At 32.5% G+C, this 26,558-nt stretch overlaps 1 protein-coding gene across 2 annotated transcripts in view; it reads left to right on the forward strand.

The window, feature by feature from the left end:
* LOC111392048 (beta-glucosidase-like) overlaps positions 1-26,213 on the forward strand; it is a 29,329-nt gene extending 3,116 nt beyond the window's left edge. Inside the window, exons 1-13 of one of the 2 annotated variants that reach the window (XM_023017330.1) lie at positions 22,653-22,847; positions 22,990-23,059; positions 23,181-23,239; positions 23,341-23,416; positions 23,541-23,618; positions 23,730-23,817; positions 24,040-24,340; positions 24,437-24,552; positions 24,959-25,176; positions 25,259-25,290; positions 25,448-25,550; positions 25,658-25,766; positions 25,883-26,213. In XM_023017330.1, coding sequence (XP_022873098.1) covers positions 22,725-22,847; positions 22,990-23,059; positions 23,181-23,239; positions 23,341-23,416; positions 23,541-23,618; positions 23,730-23,817; positions 24,040-24,340; positions 24,437-24,552; positions 24,959-25,176; positions 25,259-25,290; positions 25,448-25,550; positions 25,658-25,766; positions 25,883-26,129 — 1,620 coding nt within the window. In that variant the 5' untranslated portion in view covers positions 22,653-22,724 and the 3' untranslated portion in view covers positions 26,130-26,213. Of the gene's footprint in view, positions 1-22,652; positions 22,848-22,989; positions 23,060-23,180; positions 23,240-23,340; positions 23,417-23,540; positions 23,619-23,729; positions 23,818-24,039; positions 24,341-24,436; positions 24,553-24,958; positions 25,177-25,258; positions 25,291-25,447; positions 25,551-25,657; positions 25,767-25,882 lie in introns of those variants that run through there. The other variant, XM_023017331.1, reaches the window with a different exon arrangement.
* The last annotated feature ends 345 nt before the right edge of the window (positions 26,214-26,558 follow it).

Consider the following 26,558-nt stretch of genomic DNA (forward strand, 5'->3'; position numbering starts at 1 on the left):
CATAAATAATTGTACAAAATACTCTCTTCAATTGTTCAGTTAAATGAATGATTTGTGTGTCTTCCACTTTTCTCGTTTATTCCATTTTTTTTAAATTAGGCAGTGAGTAAATTCTTAAGACTCTAAATAAATGTGCTTTAGGTTGATAAAAACATTTGTTTAGTTTTATTTTATTTGATTTAACATATATGATTTATTTAATTGCATTAATGTAAACTTTTCATTAATGCTTCATGCAACAAATTAACCAGTATTAAGATCCAAAATTGTCTTGTTTTAATGAAATGTGTCAATTAGTCAGCCTCTTCAAGTTCTTGTTGGAAAAAATTAATACTCATCGAACTTAGTGCAAACACAATTGGCTTGGCCTAGGGTGAACTAGGCCATTGCCTAGAACCTCAAGTTCTAAAGCACATAAAAAAATTTAAAGTTCTAAAAGTGGAAAGCCCGAAAAACTTCATTTACTTTTCTGAGTTGGCCCTTTGGACTTTTCAAAGCAATAGCAAAACAAAAAAATGGGACTAAATAAGAAGCCCAAAATATAGGGATGGCAAAAAAATTCGTTCAACTCGATACCCGTGGGCCCTACCCCAAATGGAGTGGGGATTACCCATCTAACCGGGTAAATGGGATGGGTATGGGACGAGGGTCATTACTCCGAAGCCGGAATAGAACGACTACGGGAAACATAGTCCCTGCTCGCTACCCGCACCATTTAAAGTTAATTTCAAATTTAAGTTTTTATCAAACAAAAATAATAAATTTATCATCATTTTTAAAGAGAATATAAGTTGTTTTTAACAAATTGGTAAAATACTTATAATATTTACTAAGTAGGGATAAAAAATTAAAAGCAAAACATAAAAAAAATAAAAAGAAAAAATATGTGGGTCATGGGACCTACCCCATCTCGCTTTTATCAGGTATGGATATGGAGTAAGATAAAAAAAATATCCGATGGAATGGGGTGGGAATGGCCGACCTGTTCGATACTCGGCCCGTTGCCATCCCTACCAAAATACTTTGGGCACTTACATTTTTTGTAAAGAAATATATATATTTATAAACTAAAGAAATCTCACATACGATTTTTTTCCTAAGCTTATAAATTTTCTTGAAAATTCAAAAATTTGTCTTTATGAAAGTTAACCAAAGGATTCATAAATTTCAAGATTGGCCTTGAAACTCAGAGCACAAAACTGAGCAAGAAAGAGCTAAACATAGATTAACATAGTTCAGCAAACCACTAACTAATTACATGAGAAGTCTTCTTTTTTTAGTTCGAAAAATCATACAATACAATATTTTTTAATCGTCTTAATTACTTCCTACAGAAATAGAATGAACAAAGTACAACAAATATTGGCTCATACCATTTTTTTTTCTATCCATTCAAAAATTGACTCAGTACGATAGTCCTTTTAACCTCTCTGTCCATACAATCCGCTTTGTAATAATTGAACATCTAAGCGAGCTTTCCCCACTCTCCTCTGATGCGAGGAAACTCTCTAAATGCCAGCATTCCATTCAAAAACATTTCGAAATAGAAACTCTTCGAAAACTTTTCAAAAATGGAAAAAGTTTCCCTTTTTCTTCAATGAAATTCGAAAACTCTATGGAAAATTTTATAAAACTTTGCATGAAAAAAAAAATCAGAATTTTTACCCAAAAAAAAGTAAATAAATAAAAAATAAAGACTTTATCGTGGACTCTAACCAAAATGTTAACTTAATTAAGGACTTAGGCTTAAAATTAACTTAGATTATGGGCTTTATTTATTATGTAAAAGCATTATAATACTAGATTTTAACGTAAACCTAAATTTTTTAATTATTGTGCAGCCTTTATCAAATTCTGATTGTTTGTCGAGAGTCATGGGATGTTGACTCAGATCGTAATCATTTCCACTTTGAATAAAGTAGGAAATTTACTATATAATTGAATATTTTTTTAATCATTAAATTACATAAATAAGTTGATTGATTCCCTTGCTGATAGATAAATTTAAAAAATAATTTTTTAAAAACATATTTATATGTGCTTGTCTCTATTTTAATATTTAACTATTTAATCAGTACCTTGAAACTGCTCCAATTAATGTTTTATGTGATTTTGATTGAATAGGGACATTATGTATGCAAAAGGTTGGTAGGCTACTCATGGTTCAACCGCACCTTTACTTCAGAGCGTTAACTTTTGAGTTCCTGGACAACCTAGTTCTTCTTCATGTAGTGAACGGGATTTGAATACATTGTCTTTTGTTCATTCAATAAAGACAAAGTGGTTAGCTCCGAAAAAGTGCCAAAATTTTGGTTTTGTTCACAACAGTCTACATCTATCATATCAATAAAAAGCCCACAATGCTATGTCGAGAAAACTAAAATATGGGATATAGTAGGGGATCAATTTGAATCCTTCAAAGATGACGGAACGCCTGATATTGCAAATCTTTTTTCAGATAAACTAGAGATGGAGGCCATGTTATTCAATGATGCTAGTGATAGTATTATATATATTGATGGTGATGATATAGCTGAAGAAATTTGAATTGAGAATTTACGAATTTTTTAGCTTGAGTATAGACTAATTATCAATAAGTGTTTTGACTTATGAGATAACAATGATTTTATGTCAAGATCTTAATTAAATTAGATAGGTTGTGAAATTTTTGTTATAATTTACATTATAGAGTTTTATGAAGTTGAATATTGAATTTATGTAATTAAATTAATAATTTAAATATACATTTCAATAGCGCGTCATGCCATACTTTTTTCAATAATAACAGTTTCTCATATTGTATTGTATCATATAGTGTACTATTTCGTTTCCAATTTCCATTTCCGTGCAGCATAGCCTTTCTCCTACAAAAAACTGTTGGACAATTTTAATTCCAACTTCTTAATTAAGCCCTGTGTATCCAAAGTATTTTATGTTCGTTACTAAAAAAAATCTTTTCTTTTGAACTGAAATTACATATACTCAATTTTCACTAACCAACAATTAGTGGCACTAAAAGAAATACAACATAGGTCCCTTAAACTGATTTACTTTGTTTAAGTCAGTCCCAATACTGTCTACCTTAACTGGATATTTTCAAATCCATTCCATTTTCTTGCCAAACTATATAATTCTTTTATTTCACAAATTTGGGTCAAATCAACAATCTCCATCTTAACCCAAATTCAATAATCACAACATGTCTCGACACTCATCTTTAAACCCGAGTCGTCTCTACTTTATTTAATTTTATAAATTGTGGAGATAATTTATTTTATTTTTGAAATTCAATATCTTATCCGATTAGCAGAAATATAGTTTAGTTAATGATAATATTTTATCACTTTTAGGATTCAAAGTTCAATTGAATTAGAACTCTCAAAACATGATGGCCTCTATAATAAGTATCATTTGTTTCCTTTACAAGCATCATATCTCCATCTTAATCGTGTTTATCTCTCTCTCTCTCTCTCTTTATGTGTGTATATATATATATAATTTTATTTTATTTTATTTTTTATAACAAGCCAAAACTAAACTAATAAGTTAAGCCGTAGGTACAGGTATTACAATTTACCCGCCTAACAATAAATTTCATCCTCGAAATTTACCTTGAAATTTGTAGAAGAGTTGTGGATACTTAGCTCGCATCTTTACCCCTCTCTCCCAAGTTGCTTCTTCAACGAAGTGACCAAGGAGATCACCTTACTCATGAATGCTTGAAATTTCAGATTAATGATCCTTATTGGCACTTTCTCGTAGCTATTGTAAATCAATGGACTGATGATTGACCACATGACTTAGCTCAGGGACGAACTTTCAAAGCACTGATAGACATAAAACATCATGCACGATTAAAAGTTCTGGGGGTAAAGCTAACTGATATGCGACATTCCCAATATGTTGTAAGATTTCAAATGGACTAATGAACCTTGGTTATAACTTCCCATTCTTTCCAAAACATAACACTCCTTTCAATGGCGCAACTTTTAAAAGTACTTTATCACCTGTCGAAATTCCAATTTCTTCCTTCTTCTGTTAGCATAACTATTTTGTCTATCTTGGACAATTTACATACTAGCTCAAATTTTCTTAATAGTCCACATTGTTTGTTCAATGATCTCTGGACTCAAAATCTTTCGCTTACCAACTTCGTCCCAATGAACTTGTGATCTACACTTCATGTTATATGCGAACATGGTAAATGTTTAACCCAATGTTCTCCAAACTCAAGGACACACGTTCCAAGCATATCTTCCAATGTTTGAATCATTCCCTCATATTGACCATCCGTCTGAGGATGAAAAGTCGTACTAAATTTTAGCTCAGTTTCCATAGCTCGGTGTGAGCTTTTCTAGAAGTTCGATGTGAATCTTGGTCTCTATTTCATAAAATTGAAATGGGTACATCATGCAACCTTACTATCTCATTCACATAAAACTGAGCCAACTGGTCCATTAAGAGTATCATGTGAACCAATAAGAAACTAGCCAATTTGGTGAGTTGATCTGCAATAACTGAAAATAGATCGAAATAGCCTCATTATCCCTTGTTGACTTTGGAAAATAGACCACAAAGTCCATCGATACATGCTCCTATTTTTACCCCAGAACTACTTACGGTTCAAGTAACCCTGATGGTAGTTGGTGTTTAGCTTTCACTTCTTAACATACTAAGCATCTTTAGACATACTCAACTATATCCCTCTTCACACCTTTCCACTAAAATACCACCTTAAGGTCTCGGTACATATTTGCACCTCCTGGATGTACTGAATAAGGAATGAGGTAAAGCTCTTCTAATATTTACTTTTTCAACTTCTCGAAGTTAGGTACGCACAAGCATCCTTGATAATCCTTATCCATGGTGAAATCCTTTTGCTTCTCTATATCAATCTTTGACTTAATTAATTCAAACAACTAATTGGCTTTCTAATGGTCTTTAATCTTGTTACAGAGTGTTGGTTGAATCGAAAGTGGTATCGTTCGAGTAATAGCACTTGGTAGTGTTGTGACCACTTCGAGGCTTAATCTTTCGAACTCTTTCCATAATGGCTCTTGTATGGTCAAATCCCCCAATGGACTTGTCACTTTACGTCTCAAGGTGTCTGTTATAACATTTACCTTTTCTGGGTGATTGTGAATGTTGCAATCTTAATCTTTTACCAACTCAAGCCATCTTCTTTGTCTCACATTCAACTTCTTTGGAGTGAATATATACTTGACACTCTTGTGGTTTGTATAAATTTCATACTTATCTCCATAAAGGTAGTGCCTCAAAATATTTAGTGCATGGATTGCCGCAATAAGTGCTTGGAGGTATCACTGTAAATCACAAAACCCTCGGATCAGGTATAGCCAAACTGGAGCATTCACTAACTTTTGCTTCAATTTCTCATAACTCACATCACACTTCTATATCCAATCAAACCTTGTACCCATGCGTGTTAAGTATGTTAATGGTCCTGATATCTCAGAAAATCCTTCAATAAACCTTCTATAGTATCTCGCCAAGCCAAAAAGCTTTAAATTTTGCCTTCTTGATACGATAGATCCACTTGCAATCTACTAAAGACTTATTTTTAGGTTTAGGTATAAGATTCCAAGTATTATGTTTTACTGATGAATTCATTTCCTCTTCCATAGCAAGTTGCCACTCTAGAGTTGGCAACTGACACCCCCCTCATAAGATTTCGGCCCTTTAAATGCCAAATCCTGATATGACATGATAGCAAGGAATAAGTAATCAATCATTCTTACAGTTTTTCTTATCTTGCTCCTAGTCCTATCCCTGGCTAGTAGATAATCTCCTAAAGGGTTCCCCATGCCACTTCTAGATCCTTGAATACTCCTTTCACTATGTTCATGAGAACCTAACACATCACCACTCGCAGTGTTACCCTGGCCTTCATTAAAGAGTTCAAGGGAAGACTCTTTCTCTATATATGATTTAGTTATTTCTTCATTTTCTCTTATATAGACTTCACTTGAGATCCTCTCACTTAGGCAAGGCATCTCAGCTTAATTAAAGTTCACATTTCTACTAGTTGCCATCTTAGAACCCTTATTGTCTTTCACTCAAAGCCTATACCCTTTCACTCCTTTTTGTGTATCCTATGAAAACACATTACTGGGACATAGGCTCCAATTTTTCCACACTTTCGTGGGAATAGGCTACACAACCAAACGTTCTTAAAAGGGTATGATATTCCAATTTACCGGTCCACACTTTGTCAAGTGTTTTTCCATCTAGGAAACTAGTTGGTGGTCTATTTATGATATATGCCACTGCCATAATTGCCTTACCCCATAAAACTTTGAGGACGCCTGAGCTAAACATCATGCATCTAACCTTATCTAAAATTGTCCTATTCATTTTCTCACTTACACCATTCTGCTGTGGGGTATATGGAACCTTAAATTCCCTTCATTTTAACACACTTGTTAAAATCAGCATTACAAGTTTTTCAAGTTAATTTTCAAAATTTAAAGTCATACTACCTATCCACTTGACTCGGTAGACAGCATTATTGCCCATAACTACCTCACCTCTATCAAGATCCTTAAAATCTACTAACCAAGGTCTTCTAGAAGTCATATGAAAAATGCAACCAGAATCTAAAACCCATTCAACATTCTGGTCACTGTTATCTGTAATATTTGCAGCATTCAGATCAGAGAGGGTTCTGTCACAACATTGGTCTATCCATTGTCTTTTTACCTAATGGCTCAACAACATTTCCTTAATCTATTTTAATCTCTCTATGTTCATTCTTTTTCTTTAAACAGTCCATGATATAGTGTCTTGTTCTACCATACCCATGACATTTTCTATTTCCATTTCTGGACTTTGACCTATGCCTTTCTTTCCCTTTCTTCGTAAAGGTGTTAATCCCATGACTGCTTTTACTACTTTGATTATTACCCTGCCTAGTAAGTGATCTACCTCTCAGAAATAAACTTTCACATTCCTTCTCATGTCTCTCAGCCTTAATCTCAAATTCTTTACTTCTTAAAGAATTTATAACCACGTCTGGTGTCAAGGTATCTCTACCATACTTGGTGGTAGTGTAAACATTTTACATGCCTCAGTATGGCATTAAGGAGGATTAGAAACTTGTATTCCTCAGATACCTCGTCTCCAACATTAGTGATATCTTGTGCTAATTTATTAAAAGTATCAAGATTATCATCTAAGTCTTTAGACAAATCAATCTTAAAATTGAAAAACCTCTCTAGGAGAAACAGTTTATTAGTGATTTAACTGGGTATAGTTCTTCTAACCTTTCCCACAAAGCTTTAGCATCATCAAGTTTCCGCACTTTCCTTAAAACTTAATTAGACAAATGAAGGATATTGGAAGTATATGCAAGTTCATCATATTCTGTTTTTTTATCAGTAGTCATAGTTTCAAGAAATTCACCAGTTATTGCCTTTGAATCTTTCTGTTGAACAAGGATTCCTCCCATTTTTTGTTGCCAAATGCGAAAATCCCTTTTTGATTAAAAACTCCAAGTTCAAACATTGTAGTTGTCATTTGAAATTTTTAAATAGTACAAGAATGTCGTTTAAGAGTTAATGTCCAATAGTGGATTTAGATACTCACAATAAAATGTTTGACAACTCACACAGGATCATACAATATATGGAACATCAACAATATCAAGAACAGATAAACATAGTGAATAAGTCCGAGTTACTTGTGTTTGAATTCAATATGAATCCTAGAGGCTCAAAGACCCCAGGAAAATGCCCAATTTGAAACACGAGATGAAGGGAATATAAGGGGAAGCACAAGGGAAATTACAATCGATCATAAAACAATTACAATAAACAATTCAAAATTCTTAAAGTGATAAGACTTAAAACACTTTCACATAAAGTCAATTAAATGGAAAAATCAAATGTTAGGATTTAAATAAAAGAGAACATTCTGCAATCCTAGAGTAGATTGGAAAACCCTATCCACCATCTCAAATAGTCCATGTAAAATACCCAAGAGGTTATAGTACAATTAACAAGAAATCAAGATCTGACAACCAACAACACAATTCAAGCAATAATCGTAAGAGAACGAATATTTTCCAAAGAATCAACACCAGAAACCCAAAAATACCACCAATAGGATCTAGGTTTCACTACTTGTTAGATTTTTCAAGATTTGGCTGTGAAAATTGATTTTTCACAAACTTGTCATGCAGATGAATACTTAAACAGCCAAGAATGGCTCTGACACCCTTGTTATAAAAGAAACTCAAGATATTCCAAAAACAAGAAAATATAAACTGATCAAACATGACACCCAAGATTAGGGCGGCTCGACTGCTCAAAATAGGGCTCGTGGGCGGCTCTGGCTCATAAAATCACGAACTCGGGCACGAGACGAGCGAGCCTTATCGGGAGATGAGTCGCTCGTGGACGAGCCCACGAGCAACGAGCAGGGCTGAAAAGTGACCGTTTTGGTCACTTTTTCAGTGACTGTTTGGTCATTGAAAAGTTTCAGTAAACGAAACGGTCACTGAATTTTATTTATTTTTTATTTTTTTCTCTTCTATTATAAATACCCTTTAACTCCTTTTTTTTCATATCAATTATCTCCTCTCAATCACTACTTCAACTCTCTTTTATTATATCAATTATTGGGTTTTGTCTCTTGTGCTGCAAAATATACAATATCAATTCATTTTTTACAATTTATTAGTTACAATTTCAATTCATCCAATTCTCAATTCTCACAATCTCACTACATTTATATTTTTCTAGTTATTATATTAGAATTTCATCATAAATAATCAAATAAATGGACCAACGCTCATTTGTTGAGAGTTTATTTGATACGGGATGTGGGCCACATCATGGCGAATCGCCTAGGACGTCGCAAAGTCAATTTTCAAATGAATTTATCGGTCTAAATGACGTATCCATACCTGAAGATGTTCACATCCATGGTCATGGAAGCCACAATCCAATTGATTTGGATGATATTAACATTCTCGAAGCGGAACATGAGGATGAAGATACTGAATTAAACTCCCGGATGCGGGGGGAAAGTAAAAGTTCTAAAAGCAAGAAAAATGTTGTGATCACTTTAAGTTGATTTCAACAGAAAAAAGTTGTCGATGACCTTGCAAAATCTAAAGCAGTATGTATTTAGGAATTGGTACCACCCATCTCAACCGCCATTACAAAGTATGTGCGGCCAGACATGGACTTTTTCTTGCTGGTCAAACACAATTACAAATTGACAGTCCAGGCCCCAATTCTACGACTTCACCCTTATCCACGTGGATGTATTCATAGGACAATACTCGAACCAAAATGGTGAAATTTGTTGCCGCCACTGAGTTGCCTCTGGCTATTGTAGACAGCTAACACTTCGTCTCGTTCGTGAAAAAATATCTGTAACCAAGGTACGTTGGGGTAAGTAGAAACACTTTTCGTGCCTATACAATACAATATTTCAATAATTTAAAATAATAATTAATTATGAATTTGCAACAATATAGGGGTGTTATATCTTTAACTTCTGTTATATGTGAAGCGGTTAATAAAAGAGCACATATAGCTGCAACCACACACTATATAGACCCCTTTTGGTGCATGCATAAAAAAACTATTAGTTTTAGAACTATTGAGTTTCCTCATAGTGCTAATAATATATATAATGCTATTATCAGTATTGTTAGAGAATATAATTGCGAGACTAAAATTCGGTCTTTTACTTTTGATAATGCTAGTGTTAATAAGGTAGTTGTCGATAAATTGTGTAGGACAATTCAACCTGATTTTGATGGGTATTTGTTTCATATTCGTTGTGTGTGCCATATCTTGAATTTTATTGTGCAAGATGACTTAAAACATATAAAAGATGAACTTTAAAGGATTAGGAATGCATTAATATATATTACGATCTCTCCTAGTAAAAAAACAAGTATTTGAAGATTTCTGTGTCGAACTAGAGGTGATGATTGCTAAAACATTTGTTAGCGACGTAGGCCATAGATGGAACTCTACTTACTTGCTATTAAAGTCATGTGAAGGTTTCGAATATTTAATAACTGACTTTTATAACAATAGACACATTAGAAGTTATGACGATGGTATGTTGAATGAATCCGATTGAGTTTTAGCTTTGAAAGTTAAACGATTTTTGACATCTTTTTATGAGACCAGAAAGATTTTATCCGGTATTTATTATCTCACAAGCTGTATGGTGCTTGAACGCCTTTATATAATTGCAAGAGCATTCCATAAATATAAAAATGATCCTGATTTTAGTGAAATTATAATTGCTATAGAATTAAAGTTTAGAAAATATTGGGAAGAACTGCCGATGTTATTTCCTTTAGCATGCGTAATGGACCCCCGATATAATATTTTAGGAACTAAATACGTAATTGATCAAATCAATAAAGCCTTAATACTTGATACACATATCACCTATAAGAATTTAAAGCAAACATTATATGGAATGTATGATTTATATCCGGAAAAAATGAGTGCGAATGTTAGTTGGGTACCCTCTGCACCTACTCTTTCGACTGAAACTGAAGAAGATGATGCCGAAATAATAATATATTTAGATATGACGTAACTATAATGTGTTCATTCTAGTGTCATGTCGTCTACATTTGCATCATATCAAATATCGACCACAACTCAAAATGCGATGCCTACTGAATTAATTGATTACTTTAATCATAATATGCCAACATACAGAACAATTAAAAAAGTTCAAAAGAAATAATTGAATTCTGGCGAAAGTATAAAAGACGTTGGCCAATTGTTTCTACAATTGCGAAAGATCTGCTGACACCTCCGATTAGCACTGTTGCTTCGAAATCTGCTTTTAGTGCAGGTAAATGGGTTTTGACCGATGTCAGGAGCCGACTGAAAAAAGATATTTTGGAAGCATTAATGTGCGTGAAGGATTGGCAGAAAGCTCATTTTCGACTACAAGATAAATATGATGAAATTTCATGTCGTCGGTAAGTGATATTTGATTTAATTATATTAATCAAAAATTCCTTATTTTTTAATCGTTAAATTTAATTTTTTTTTAAATTGTACATGTTACAACAAGTTGTTCGCGTATAATTTTTAACTCTGCCTACTTAAAATTAATGTAGCCGGTCTCAAGTTCAGATAAAGAAGGATGGTTTATATTTTGTCTACTTTAAAAAATATATATATATTTTTTGTAAATGTATTTCAAAAAACAATTCATCTTCATTATATAAATATTTTATACTTTATAAGAAATATTACAATATGATATAAAAAAAGAAAAAGAAAAAGTGTCTTTATTAAATTATTTGTATTTTTTAATACTTTTTTTAAAAAGTGTTTTTATTAAATTATTTGTGTTTTTCCCTATATAAAAAAAAGACGAGCCCACGAGCCAAAGCTCGGCTCGATCCACGAGCTTGGATGAGCCACGAGCTTGTGGGTCGAGCCGAGCTCGCCCAAAATCAACGAGCCACAAGCTCGCCACCGCTACCCAGGATCGATTATATGGGCACAATATAACATTGTACACGCCTGTAAAATATGAAAAATCTACAAACCCTAACCCCACAAAAATGGACAAACAGAGGCAATTGCTTCTATGGACCTAGATCTACCTAGTAAATCCATTATACCTTCTCAAACTTAAGACGAAGAATCACACAAACTCCACAAACACAAATCTAACTAAAAAACTAGAAGTTTTAGGGTTACACAAAAGTTCACAAGGAAGGCGAAAGAGAAGATACACTAAGTCGAGAGAGAAAACTTAGGAGCTTCTCAAAAACAGATGAAAAGTCAAGTAAGGTAACCACTCAGAACATATTTATATAACCAAGTCATCTTCGTTGATTTCGAGTGGGTGATCAAAAGATCCAGAACATCACACGTGTCCTCCTTATTTGTGGCCGAGTTTAGGCCCATTTCGCATTGCGTTATTGGGTAATGGCAGGTAGTATCTGTTAGATCACACGGTTTCATCATCCCCCATACTGAAATAAGCCAATTTAATGGCATCACAGGCAAATAATTTTTATTATTTTTTATTTTCGTACATGCAAATTACATTTAGCCCTTGTTTGAGCCACATCTTCCATTAAAATACATTTTTCAACAGTGATTTAACCCCACTTCAACCCACATTCTTCAATAATATTACATGCAAATTCATGACTTTTCTTTATATTTTAACCACACAATTTTCTGTTGTACACTATTTTAAAATGTATTTTTTTTTTTTTGACAAGAATGTGGCTTAAATAAGGGTTTAATGTTAATTTGTTCTTAACCTAGACATATCATTTAATCACAATAAATAAATTATTCAATAAATGGACACTGTAGATCATAACGATGTAAATTTTTTTTTTTTAGGAAGAATTGCACTCTTGATCTTCTATCTGTTGTCGTGGAGTTGCTGGGTTTATGTTAATTGGCCTCCATGCCAAAATCCGTTAATTACCCCCACATCGAACTATATAATACGTTCATTTCTTTTTTCTTTTTCTTTTTTTTGCACGAACAAGTAATCACAAAGATGAAATGCGTTTCTATGGGCCACTTAGAGATTTAATTATGATTTAAAAGATTTGTTGTTGAGCAACTTTTCTGAAATGGTTAGTGCCAAGTAACTGTATTTTAAATAATGGGACTAGCTTGCATTACAGAATCAACATATAATTTTTCCTAAATTTTATCATTTCTCTTATTTAAGAGCATCTCCAATCATGATTTAAAGTCAATCTAAATTGTAATTAAATCTTTAAAGTAATCGAAAACCTCACTAATGTTATTATTCATATTGCATTTTTCAAAAAAAAAAAAATGTAAATTTACATTCTTTTTTTATATCCACGAAAGGTAAAAAGTAGATTTATACTGCACAATGGCTTTCGAATTTTGAACAAATTTCAAAATTTAAAGAGATAAAATATATATTTAAAGAAAAAACAAACTATATTATAAATCAATTTGTCAGAAAGACGGGATTTGGTCAATCACAAATAGTTCGGTCTAAGTAAATGTTTGATTGACGGGATTAAATGGGACAAAGAAACACAAAACATGTGGGAAATTGAAAACGTGTAGCAGGCTTAGTTTGTCTTTACATTCAAACGTGTAGCAGGCTTATAAAAATATTTTTTTATAATAATAATAATAATAATTTAAACCTTTAAAATATTTAGATTAAATTTATTTTTTTTAAGAATTTTTTTGATAGAAATGTAACAACTATACTGTATAATCAATCCATTTTAGGACTTTTTTCTTCGATATAAATGACATTGGATTCACATAGTCTCCAACTAATATGGGGGTTTCATTGACGATAACTCTCTGCTGAACTAGCTGCCTTAGTTGAAGTGTATCCTTGATTTGATTTTGATTCAGATTTTAATTCTAACCAATTTTACTTACTATTCTCTGTTATCTTCTACTCTGTTTGAAGTTCCCATCGATCTCGAGATCTAACGGGTCGAGATCAACCCTCGTTATAATATTGCATAAACTATTGATTGCCTGAAAATAACAAAACACAAGAAAATTATGCAGTGTGATTATAGCCTAAAAACTAAGAAAACAATCGAATCTAATATAAATTAATAAACTAGAATTAAACAAATTATTCCCTAATAGTTGCACGAAAAACTTGCTCAAAAAAATCCTTCAAGCATACAGGATCATTGACAAGTAATACCTAGGGAGTAATGTGTATCGTCCCATGATTTGTGTGTCTTCCACTTTTCTCGTTTATTCCTTTTTTTTTTTTTTTAAATTAGGCAGTGAGTAAATTCTTAAGACACTAAACAAATGTGCTTTAGGTTGATAAAAACATTTGCTTAGGTTGATAAAAACATTTGTTTGGTTTTATTTTATTTTATTTAACATACATAATTTATTTAATTGCATTAGCGTAAACTTTCATTAATGCTTCATGCAACAAATTAACTAGTATTAAGATCCAAAATTGTCTTGATTTTATGAAATGTGTCAATTAATCAGCCTTTTCAAGTTCTTGTTGGAAAAAATTAATACCCATTGAACATAGTGGAAACACGGTTAGCTCGGCCCAAGGTGAACTAGGCCATTGCCTAGAGCCTCAAGTTCTAAAGGACCTCAAAAAAATTAAAGTTCTAAAAGCAGAAAGCCTGAAAAAAATTCGTTTGCTTTTTTGAGTTGGCCCTCTAGACCTTTCAAAGCAATAGCAAAACAACTAAATGGGACTAAATAAGAGGTTCAAAATATAGGGATGACAAAAAATCCATTCAACCCGATACCTGTGGCCTCACCCCAAATGGGACAGGTATGAGATGAGGGTCATTGCTCTGAAATGGGTATGAGATGAGTACGAGAAACATCGTTCTTGCCCCGCTACCCACCCCATTTGAAGTTAATTTCAAATTTAAGCTTTTATTAAACAAAATAATAGATTTATCATCATTTTTAGAGAGAATATAAGTTGTTTTTAACAAATTGATAAAATAGGTATAATATTTACTAATTAGGGAAAAAAACTTAAAAGCAAAACATAAAATAAATAAAAATATAAAAATTAAAAATAAATGGGACAACAAAAGGGGGCAGCCCCATCTTGATTATATGGGTTCAGAATAACATTTTACCCATTTGTATAATATGAAAAATCCACAAACCCTAACCCCCCAAAAATGGACAAACAGCGGCAGCTGCTTCTATGAACCTAAATCTACCCAATAAATCTGTTACACCTTCTCAAACACAAGACGAAGAATCACACAAACTCCACAAACACAAATCTAACCAAAAAATAGAAGTTTTAAGGTTACAGAAAAAGTTCACGTAGAAGGCGAATGAGAAGAGACACTAAGTTGAGAGAGAAAACATGGAAGCTTTTCAAAATCAAATGAAAAGTCAAGTAGGGTTACCACTCATATCATAATTATATAACCAAGTCATCATTGTTGATTTTGAGTGGATGATCAAACGATCCAGAGTAGCATAGGTGTCTTCCCTATATGGGGCCAAGTTTAGGCCTATTTCACATTGCATTATTGGGCAATGGCAGGTAGTATCTATTGGGTCACACGGCTTCATCATCACCCATACTGGACTGGCCAAATTTAATTACATCACAACCCAATAAATCTCCCCCTTGTTGCCAATGATAGGAAAAAAAAAAAAAAGGGAAACTCTAACAATGAACTTCTCAGAGCACTTGATATAGATTTATCTTGATCATTAGCACCAAGTCAATAGTACAGGCAGCATCACAAAGATTACCTATATTAATTCTTAACATTTATAAGCATGATTTAAATTTATTTAGAGGAAGAACCATGGTCCCAATGTCAGCTGGATTAAATTGAGCTACGATTTTCTCATGTAATATAGATTCCTTTTGGATTATGTCTCTGATAAAGTGCATCTTAACATTTATATACTTAGTTCTTTCATGAAAAATAGGTTTTTTTTTTAAATGGATGGCACTCTGACTGTCAAGATAAACTACAACAGGATTAACAAGTTCATTTACCTCACTTTCCAAACCTTTAAGCCATAAGGCCTCTTTAATTGCTTTGGTAGCAACTACATATTTAGCTTTTGTTGTAGATAAGGCTACAACAGATTGCAATTGAGACTTCTAACTTATACAAGTATTACACAAAGTAAACATATAAGATGTAGTTGATTTTCTTCTGTCTCTATCTCCAACATAATCTGAATCTACAAATCCCTTCAAGTTATCTCCCTCTTTAGTAGGTTTAAAACACAAACCTAAATCTGCTAATCCTTTTAAATATCATAGTAACCATTTCATAACAGACCAGTGTTTAGGACCAGGATTAGTAATAAATCTACTCAAATTACTTATAGCATGAGCAATATCAGGCCTATTGCATACCATGGTATACATAACAGATCCAAAAACATTGGCATATGGGACATTTTCCATGTATTTAATGTCAGATTCATCATGAGGGCATTGATCTTTATTAAGTTTAAAATGACATGCAAAAGGTAACAAAACTGATTTGGAATCATGCATAGCAAATTTAGATAATACTTTTTTCACAAAATCAGATTGTGTTAAAATAAGTAATCCTTGAGATCTATTTCTTTTAATGTTTATTCCCAAAATTCTTCTAGCATGCCTGAAGTCTTTCATTTCAAATTTAGCACTTAGTATCTTTTTAATGTCATTTATATCACTAATCTTTTAACCTATTAATACGATATCATCCACATATAAAAGAAAATACACAATCACACAATTATTATCACTCTTTTTTAGATAAAGGCAATGATCGAAAGAGCTTCTTATAAAACTAATAGATGACATAAAGTTATTAAACCTCTTGTACCATTGCATAGGGGTTTGTTTTAGGTCATATAATGATCTTTTAAAAGACACACATGATTAGGTCTTTTGATATCAATAAACCCTTGTGGCTGACACACATATAGTCTCATCAAGATTGTCATACAAGAAAGCAATTTTAACATCCATTTGTTCAAGTTCAAGATCCTATTGTCCAATTAAAACAAGCATATCTCTTATAATAGTGTATTTTACAACTAGAGAAAAAATCTCATCGTAATCTATGCCAAGGTTTTGGGTAAACCCTAGAGCCATTAATCTGGTTTTAAATCTAAGGGGCTATTTTGGAGAATTTTCCTCCTTAATACTATAGATTCACTTGCATTCTACTAAAGACTTATTTTCTGGTTACAATGTTCTAAGTATTATTTTTTACTAATTACTATTTCATCTTCCATAGAAAGTTACCACTCTTTAGAGAGTTGGCAACTGACAGGCTCCTTATAAGATTTTGGCTCTTTAGATGCCAAATCTTTATATGACAGGATAGCAAAAGATAAATAATAAGTCATTCTCACATATTCTCTTATCTCCCTCCTAGTCCCATCCCTGACCAGTAGATAATCATCTAAAGGGTTCTCCAAATCACTACTAGATCCTTGAACACTGTCTTCACTGTGTTCATAAGAGCCTGATGCATCACCACTCAGTTTCACCCAGGCCCTCATTAAAGAGTTCTGGAAAAGACTTTTGCTCTATATACAATTTAGTCCTTTCTTCACTCAGACAAGGCATTAGTTTCATTAAAGATTATATTTCTACTAGTGATTATCTTAAAATTCTTATTGTCTTTTACCCAATGCCTATACCCTTTCACTCCTTCTGGGTATCCCATGAAAGCACATTTCTAAGAATTAGGCTACATTTTTTCCACACTTTGGTGGGTATAGGCTGTACAGCCAAACGTTCTTAAGGGAGTATAATCTACCAATTTACCTATCCACACTTCTTCAGTTGCTTTTCCATCTAGGGAACTAGTTAGCGTTTTATTTATGATATATGCTGCTGACATGACAGCCTCATCCATAAACTTTAGGGACACCTGAGCTAAACAGTCTAAATTGTCTTATTATTCTTTCAGCTACACAATTCTTCTATGGGGTATATGGAACACTTTTATGTCTTAAAGTCCCATAATCTTCTCACAATTTGTTAAAATCAGCATTACAAAATTTTTAGACCATTGTCCGTTCTTAGAATTTTAATCTTTTTACTCATTTGATTTTCAATTAAAGTTTTCGAGGTTTTAAAACTTTTAAAAGTATCTGATTTTTGTTTCAAAAGAAATACCCATACTTTTCTTGAAAAATCATCAAGGATAAAAAATATTTATTTTCATCTTGAGAGGTGGTGGATGATGGGCCTTATAGATCAGAATGTATGTACTTAAGGATAGATGCAGTATTATGCTTTCCAATGTTGAAATGAAGCTTATGTTGTTTGCCTGGGTGCAATACTCATGAAAGGAGGACTTTAGAAATAATATCTCGGCCAAAGGCTCCCATTTTACTTAAATATGCAAGCATTTTTCACTAACAAGGGCCATTCTATTATGCCATTTTAAGGTTGCATCACTCTTAGCCATAGAGGATTCTGGTTCTAGTGACATAGATACCATTCTCTTTAATACCTTTGAAAATAACTAAGGAACCCTTAATTATTTTCAAGTGGCCATCTCCAAATCTGCCATGCACGCCTATGTCATTTAAATTGCCCAATGATATTAAATATCTATTCAAATAAGGAACATACCTTACCTTTTCCAAAGTAAAGGTGTACCCATTTTCAAATTTTAAAGTTACATTACCTATCCCCTTGACTCTGCAGGCAGCATTATAGCCTGTAACTACCTCATCTCCATCAAGATCCTTAAAATCTATTAACCAAGGTCTTCTAGAGGCCATATAAAAATTGCAACCAGAATCTAAAATTCATTCAATAATCTGATCACTATTATCTGCAACATTTGCAATTTCAGATCAGAGGTAGGTTCTGTCACAACATAGACATCTACAGTCTTTTAATCTAATAGATCAACAACATTTCTTTCATCCATTTTAATCTCGCTCTATAGCGACCAATGAAAAAAAAAAATATCTTGTGTCATTTTAAAAAATAAAATTTTCTTGCAGAACTCAAAATTTGAATTATATTATTACGTCGCTACAATCCTTCCTAAGAGTTCAAATTAAAGCTATGGTCACGATAGTAAAGTTGCATGCACTTGTTTTAAAAATTTTGTAAGGTGTCAAAATCTCTTTTAAACGATAATTTTTTTTTTCTTTTACGACACTTCCTAATAGTCCAAATTAACGTTTTGGTCACCATAGTAAGTAATGTTGGCTCACTTGTCCAAAAATTTTCATAAGATGTCAAATTCAAGTTTAAAACCACAAATTTCCTATTTTGTTTAACTACCATGAGTCATTTTAAATCCCGTTGTTGAATTGCCTCCAATTGTTTTCCAAAACCAAATTTCACCATAATTGCCTAAGTTTATATGAATAAGTACTTAACATTATATTTTTATATGTTTCAAAATCCAAAAACTTTATAAGTTACAAATTATTTTGGTTAACATCAAAGAGGTCGAACCAAAGGAAGATTGATTATTTTTAACGCTTCGAGTTCCGAGAATGGATTAATCTAGTGGTACATTGGGGGATCCATAATGGTGTCCAAAATGGACACATGGAGTCCCCCTATTGGAGGGGTGTCGGGTGGGGCCGGCGCCCCTCCAATAGGGGGATCCATGTGTCCATTTTGGACACCATTATGGATCCCCCAATGTATCCATAGCAAGGCCCTCCGAGAATTCGGGGCACTACACACTCTATTCATTAGTTTTTCTTAAAACAATCCTTAATATAGTGTCTTGTTCTACCACATTCATAACATTTTCTGTTTCCATTTTTGGACTTTGACCTATGGCTCCCTTTCCCTTTCTTCTTAAATATATTAATCCCCTGGCTACTTTGACTGCTCTAATTATTACCTCGCCTGGTAAGAGATCCTGGTAAGAGATCTAGCTCTCAAAAATAAACTTCTACCTCTCAAAAATAAACTTTCACATTCCTTCCCATTTCTCTCAGCTTAATCTCAAATTTTTTTACTGCTTAAAGAATTAATAACAGCATCTGGTGTCAACGTATCTCTGTCATACTTAATGAATGTTTTTAACATCTTTATATGCCTCAGGTATGACATTAAGGAGGTTTATAGCCTTGTATTCCTCAAATACCTTGTCACCAACATTAGCGATATCTTGTACTAATTTGTTAACGGTATCAAGATTGTCATTTAAATCTTTAGACAAATCAATCTTATAACTGAAAAACCTCTCAAGGAGAAACGGCTTATTAGGAAGTGACTTAACTAGTTATAATTCTTCTAACTTCTCCGACAATGCCTTAGCATTATCAAGTTTCCCTACTTTCCTTAAAACTTGATCACACAAATGAAGGATAATGAAAGTATAGGCAAGTTTATTAGATTCGATTTTTTTATTAGTAGTTACAGTTTCAAGAAATTCACCAATTATTGCCTTTGAAACTTTCTGTTGAACAAGGACTCCCCTCATTTTTTATTGCTAAATGGGTAAATCCCCTATTTTCATTAAAAACTCCAAGTTCAAATGTTGCAGTTGTCATTTGAAATTTTTAATCAACACAAGAAAGTCATTTAAGAGTCAATGTCCAACATTACATTTTGATATTAACATTAAAATGTTTGACAACTCACACAGGGTCATACAGTACATGGATTATCAACAATATCAAGAACGATAAACCCAGTGAATAAATTCAAGTTACTTATGTTTGAATTCACCAGGATTCCTTGATGCTCCAAGATCCCAGGTTAAGGCTCAATTCGAAACACAAGGTGTAAGGAATATAGGGGAAAGTACAATTGAGCGGAGAACAATTACAATATAAATTCTTAGAGTGATAAGACTTAACACACTTATACGCAAAGTCAGTTAAATGGAAAAAAAATCAAAGGTTAGGATTTAAGGAAAAGACAATATACTGCAACACTAGAGTGGAACGAAAGACTTCATCCATTGGTCTCAAATAGCCCTTGCAAAATACCCAATAATTGTAAGAGAACTAATATCAACTAATCGAACATGACATAATTGCAACAAAAAATCAAGATCTAAAAACCAACAACACTTTTTGACAAGAATGTGGCTTAAATAAGGGTTTAATGTTAATTTGTTCTTAACCTAGACATATCATTTAATCACAATAAATAAATTATTCAATAAATGGACACTGTAGATCATAACGATGTAAATTTTTTTTTTTTTTAGGAAGAATTGCACTCTTGATCTTCTATCTGTTGTCGTGGAGTTGCTGGGTTTATGTTAATTGGCCTCCATGCCAAAATCCGTTAATTACCCCCACATCGAACTATATAATACGTTCATTTCTTTTTTCTTTTTTTTTTTTTTGCACGAACAAGTGATTACAAAGATGAAATGCGTTTCTATGGGCCACTTAGAGATTTAATTATGATTTAAAAGATTTGTTGTTGAGCAACTTTTCTGAAATGGTTAGTGCCAAGTAACTGTATTTTAAATAATGGGACTAGCTTGCATTACAGAATCAACATATAATTTTTCCTAAATTTTATCATTTCTCTTATTTAAGAGCATCTCCAATCGTGATTTAAAGTCGATCTAAATTGTAATTAAATCTTTAAAGTAATCGAAAACCTCACTAATGTTATTATTCATATTGCATTTTTCAAAAAAAAAAATGTAAATTTACATTCTTTTTTTATATCCACGAAAGGTAAAAAGTAGATTTATACTGCACAATGGCTTTCGAATTTTGAACAAATTTCAAAATTTAAAGAGATAAAATATATATTTAAAGAAAAACCAAACTATATTATAAATCAATTTGTCAGAAAGACGGGATTTGGTCAATCACAAATAGTTCGGTCTAAGTAAATGTTTGATTGACGGGATTAAATGGGACAAAGAAACACAAAACATGTGGGAAATTGAAAACGTGTAGCAGGCTTAGTTTGTCTTTACATTCAAACGTGTAGCAGGCTTATAAAAATATTTTTTTATAATAATAATAATAATAATTTAAACCTTTAAAATATTTAGATTAAATTTATTTTTTTTAAGAATTTTTTTGATAGAAATGTAACAACTATACTGTATAATCAATCCATTTTAGGACTTTTTTCTTCGATATAAATGACATTGGATTCACATAGTCTCCAACTAATATGGGGGTTTCATTGACGATAACTCTCTGCTGAACTAGCTGCCTTAGTTGAAGTGTATCCTTGATTTGATTTTGATTCAGATTTTAATTCTAACCAATTTTACTTACTATTCTCTGTTATCTTCTACTCTGTTTGAAGTTCCCATCGATCTCGAGATCTAACGGGTCGAGATCAACCCTCGTTATAATATTGCATAAACTATTGATTGCCTGAAAATAACAAAACACAAGAAAATTATGCAGTGTGATTATAGCCTAAAAACTAAGAAAACAATCGAATCTAATATAAATTAATAAACTAGAATTAAACAAATTATTCCCTAATAGTTGCACGAAAAACTTGCTCAAAAAAATCCTTCAAGCATACAGGATCATTGACAAGTAATACCTAGGGAGTAATGTGTATCGCGTTCATTAAAAAAGAAAACCTTATCCATCTTCTCATTATTAGATCAGATGACTTTCATAATTTTCTGCTAGTCGCTTGCCTTTCATTAGATATATCTACCTGACAATATATAGTTTGGACAAGTTGACAAATATTATATATACATAAAAAATTAAATAATCTACATTTTGCTCAAGTGACTAGTATGGAAGTGATTAAAAAAAAAAAATAAATAAAAAATTGCAACTTACATATGATGATGTGTAGTTTATTTAATTTTTAATTTGTCCACCATTATAATTTTAGTTTCGTTACACTATTAGCTTCACAACAGGTCAAGCTCTATTTTTAAGTCTGTATTTGTTTAATTTTAAAAGATTAATATTGAAAAAATGCATAGGAAACTAATTTAAAATATTAATTCAGCCCACGGATTTACAAGTGGACGTCATAAAGTTACAAGTCATAAAATCTTATGGAAGGAAGATGGAAAGTCAATAATTGGGTGGCTGGCGAAAAATAGTAATTAGAACAGAAGTTTGGACTTTCTAAACGCGTCTGCTAGGCGCAGTCAGCTATGGTGTAATTATATAATTCATGCATGCGTTATTTTTCTCATAATCCCCTATAAATACCTGAATCATTTGCTTGGCCATTGCACATACACTACATCGCTCTCAAAACACTCGAGTTTAGATTAAGGCCCTTTATATTTTGCAGTAATGGATAACCAAAATAGCCAGTTGACGAATCGTGACCAAGTTGGCCTATACACCCAGGCCAAGATCCTGCGTTCTGATTTTCCCAAGGATTTTATCTTTGGTTCTGCAACATCTGCTTATCAGGTGTGTATGTGTATAATGTTTGCAGCGCTCAACAAATCAATGAATCATCATGTCTTACGTTATAGCTCAAAACAGGAAAAAGAAATATGCATGCAACTTAGTAGTGATTTGGTTGATTTATTTTGTTTGCAATGTAATTTAGGTTGAAGGGGCTTGGGCCACGGGCGGTAAAGGCCAAAGCAATTGGGATGTCTTCACACTGAGAACACCTGGTCTCTTCTTTCTCCAATCTTCATACATACTAGTACACAAATATATGTTTATGCTTTTTAAACACATGCAATTATTTTTGCGTTAAATGTCAATTTCTGAGCGTGTTTATTCGAGTTGCAGGTAAAATTGAGGGTGGAACTAATGGTTGTGTTGCTATTGATCAATATAATTTGTGGAAGGTAATTCAGTAATTTCATTGTTATAGCATCATTATAAATTAATGTAGAAAACAATTCCTAGGTAAAGGAATAACATGTATTCATTTTTCATTATGTTGCAGGAAGACGTGGCTTTGTTAAAGAAACTGGGAGTTGATTCTTATAGATTTTCAATTGCATGGACAAGAGTACTGCCAGGTATATATATACATATATAATATAAGGGAACATGAAGAATATGACTTAATTCATGCCCTGTTTGTGAAAAAGAAAAATTTGGCGAATTTTATCTAATTTTATTTTTTGCTTATTTATACTTTAGGGGGAAGATTATCATCTGGCATAAGCAAAGAAGGAATTAAGTATTATAATGATTTTATAAACTTGCTCCTTGTCGAAGGTTAATTCCACTATAATTTTTCCTTTTAACAATTATTGTTTGCTTCTTTTGAAAAACTTTTTATAAAGTAAAAATCTTAACCCTTGGATTATTAAATCTACTTTTGATTAGGTATTGAACCGTGCGCAACTATTTTCCACTGGGATGTTCCCCAAACTTTAGAAGATGAGTATGGTGGCTTCTTAAGCCCTCGAATTGTGTAAGTAACAAAATCTTGGATACTAATTAAGGCACCTTTGGAAATTTGCAGAATCATATTTACGAGAAAACAAAGCAAATACAGGGGAAGTAAAGATATTTAATTCCTCTCAAAACTAAATGCCCTAAAAAATATTGCTAGAAAAACACTGTTAATCACATATATTTGTATATATTAATTTATTTATTTATTTATTTATTTTTATTTTTTTGTAATTGATAGGAAAGATTATTGTGAGTTTGCCGAGCTTTGCTTTTGGGAATTCGGTGATCGGGTGAAATATTGGATTACACTGAACGAACCGTGGTCCTTTGCTGTTCAAGGATATGCATTGGGTACTTTTCCACCCGGTCGTGGTCCAACTTCAACAGAGCCCGTAAAGGCTATCCCTCGTCATAGGTGTAATCTTGATGCTTTAACTAGTTGCTCCAATGGAAATCCGGGAACAGAACCATATATTGTGGGACACCATTTGATCCTTTCTCATGCAGCGGCAGTTGATATTTACAAGCAAAGATATCAGGTAAAACTTGCCCTACATTATAAATATCATGAAACAAATTTTATATACAATTTGGAGATTCGATATTGTATAGTTTATACACACACTTATGTGTAGGCACATCAAGGAGGCAAGATAGGAGTAACAAATGTTGCTCAGTGGTATGAGCCACTCACCGACACTATAGCCGATAAAGAGGCTGCTTCGAGGGGCCTCGATTTTATGTTGGGCTGGTAAGTGGCTCTCATTTTTTCTTTTCACAGGAAGCCTATAGAATTAATTGTTTACTAGATGATGTTACTGTGGCCTTGGCTTATTCTCAAGCTTATTCTTTTAACATTTTTAATTTATACTGCTTCAATTCATCTTGATATACTGCTGAATATAGGAAACGGAATTCATCTTTTTTTTTTTTTTTTCTCACACTTCCCGGTGTACCACTTTTACATAATTATGCTTTCTACTTCCAATATTTATTGGCCTTTCTGAGATTTCTAAAGAATAAATTGTATTGGTAAATTTATAGTTTAGTTTTAATACAAATAGTAGCATCTTCTCTCTTATTTTGTTTTTAATGCATATATATTATATAAAAGTTGTCTCAAGTCTCAATATCTCTTTTCCTCCCCCATTTTTCAGGTTTGTAGCACCGGTAGTAACTGGTGACTATCCACCAATTATGAGAAAATTAGTTGGAGACCGTCTTCCCCAATTTAGACAAGAACAAGCAAAGTTGGTGAAAGGTTCTTATGATTTTCTAGGCATAAATTATTACACTAGTACTTATGCTAGCAATTCACCTAGCGAACCTGGTACATCACCTAGTTATTCAAATGATCAAGATATTGCAGTATCGAGTAAGTATATGGACCTTGTTGATGTATAGATATAAATTAAATTTAATTAACACGTGACACTCACTTTTTCAATTATTTGTAGGTGAACGTGATGGGATACCTATTGGTCCTAGGGTATGCCTTTTAACTTTGTCTTTTCTTAGAAAAAACGTAGAAGATAGATTGAATTATCCCAACTATTGGTAGGGGACTATTGTGTCATAATTGCAACTAGATTGAATTACTATGTCTTTTTTGTGAATCTAATAGAATATTATCATTCTCATGTCAGGGTGGTTCGAATTGGTTGTACATTGTTCCATATGGAATTTACAAGCTGTTGGTTCATCTGAAGGAAACATATAATAATCCTATCATTTATATTACTGAGAATGGTAAATTCATAGCATTTTAATTAGCCATTTTTCTTTCGGAAGAAAAGAAATGTTTGATAATATTTAACCTGTTTAATGTGATTCATTGGATGACATAATTTGTATAGGAGTGGACGAAGTGAACAATACGGCCCTAACATTTTCAGAAGCTCGATTAGATGAGACGAGGATTAAATATCACCAAGATCATCTCTTTTACATTAAGAAAGCGATGGAGTAAGTAAACACTCATATCATTATGTGTCAAATCTCATAGAAAATTGTAAATTATGAAATTATTTGACTATTTTATTACAAAATTTCATTGTTCATGATAATTCTTTCATTTACAGTGAAGGCGTAGATGTGAAGGCTTACTACATATGGTCAATGTTTGACAACTTTGAATGGGGCGCTGGATATAGTGTTAGATTTGGGCTTTATTATGTAGATTTCGTGAATGGCCGTTTCACAAGATTTCCAAAAGCCTCTGCTGTATGGTTGACGAATTTCCTGAACAAAAAGCTAAATACATTAAAGCGACAAGCTCAAGAACATGAAGAAGAATATGGCTCGGTTAAAAGGATAAGAAGCACTTAAATGTAAAATTAATCTGGTCATGTTCCATTGTAAACTTGTCTGGTCCTGTTTCATTTGAATGCTCCATGCATGCGTTTTTCTTTATTTTTTCCTATTGTTGAGGCATTTATGTTGCAACTATCATTTTTTTTATATTTAAAATAAATGGAATTCTATTATCTTCTTCTTTTTTTTCCCCTATTGTTGAGGCATTTATAGTTTATATTAAATAAAAATATTTATTTTGATTATCGTAATAATAATCTAAACCTTTAAAATATCTAGATTAAATTCCTTTTTTTTTTAAGAATTTTTGATAGAAAATTAACAACTATACTATCATAATCAGGGACGGATCCAGGATTGGATCCAAGACCGGGCTACAAATTTCAAACCGGGCTATCCAAAAATAACAGTAATAATAATAATAATAATAATAATAATAATAAA

This window comes from Olea europaea, unplaced genomic scaffold (assembly GCF_002742605.1).
Source record: "Olea europaea var. sylvestris unplaced genomic scaffold, O_europaea_v1 scaffold876, whole genome shotgun sequence".
Taxonomy (NCBI): Eukaryota; Viridiplantae; Streptophyta; class Magnoliopsida; order Lamiales; family Oleaceae; genus Olea; species Olea europaea.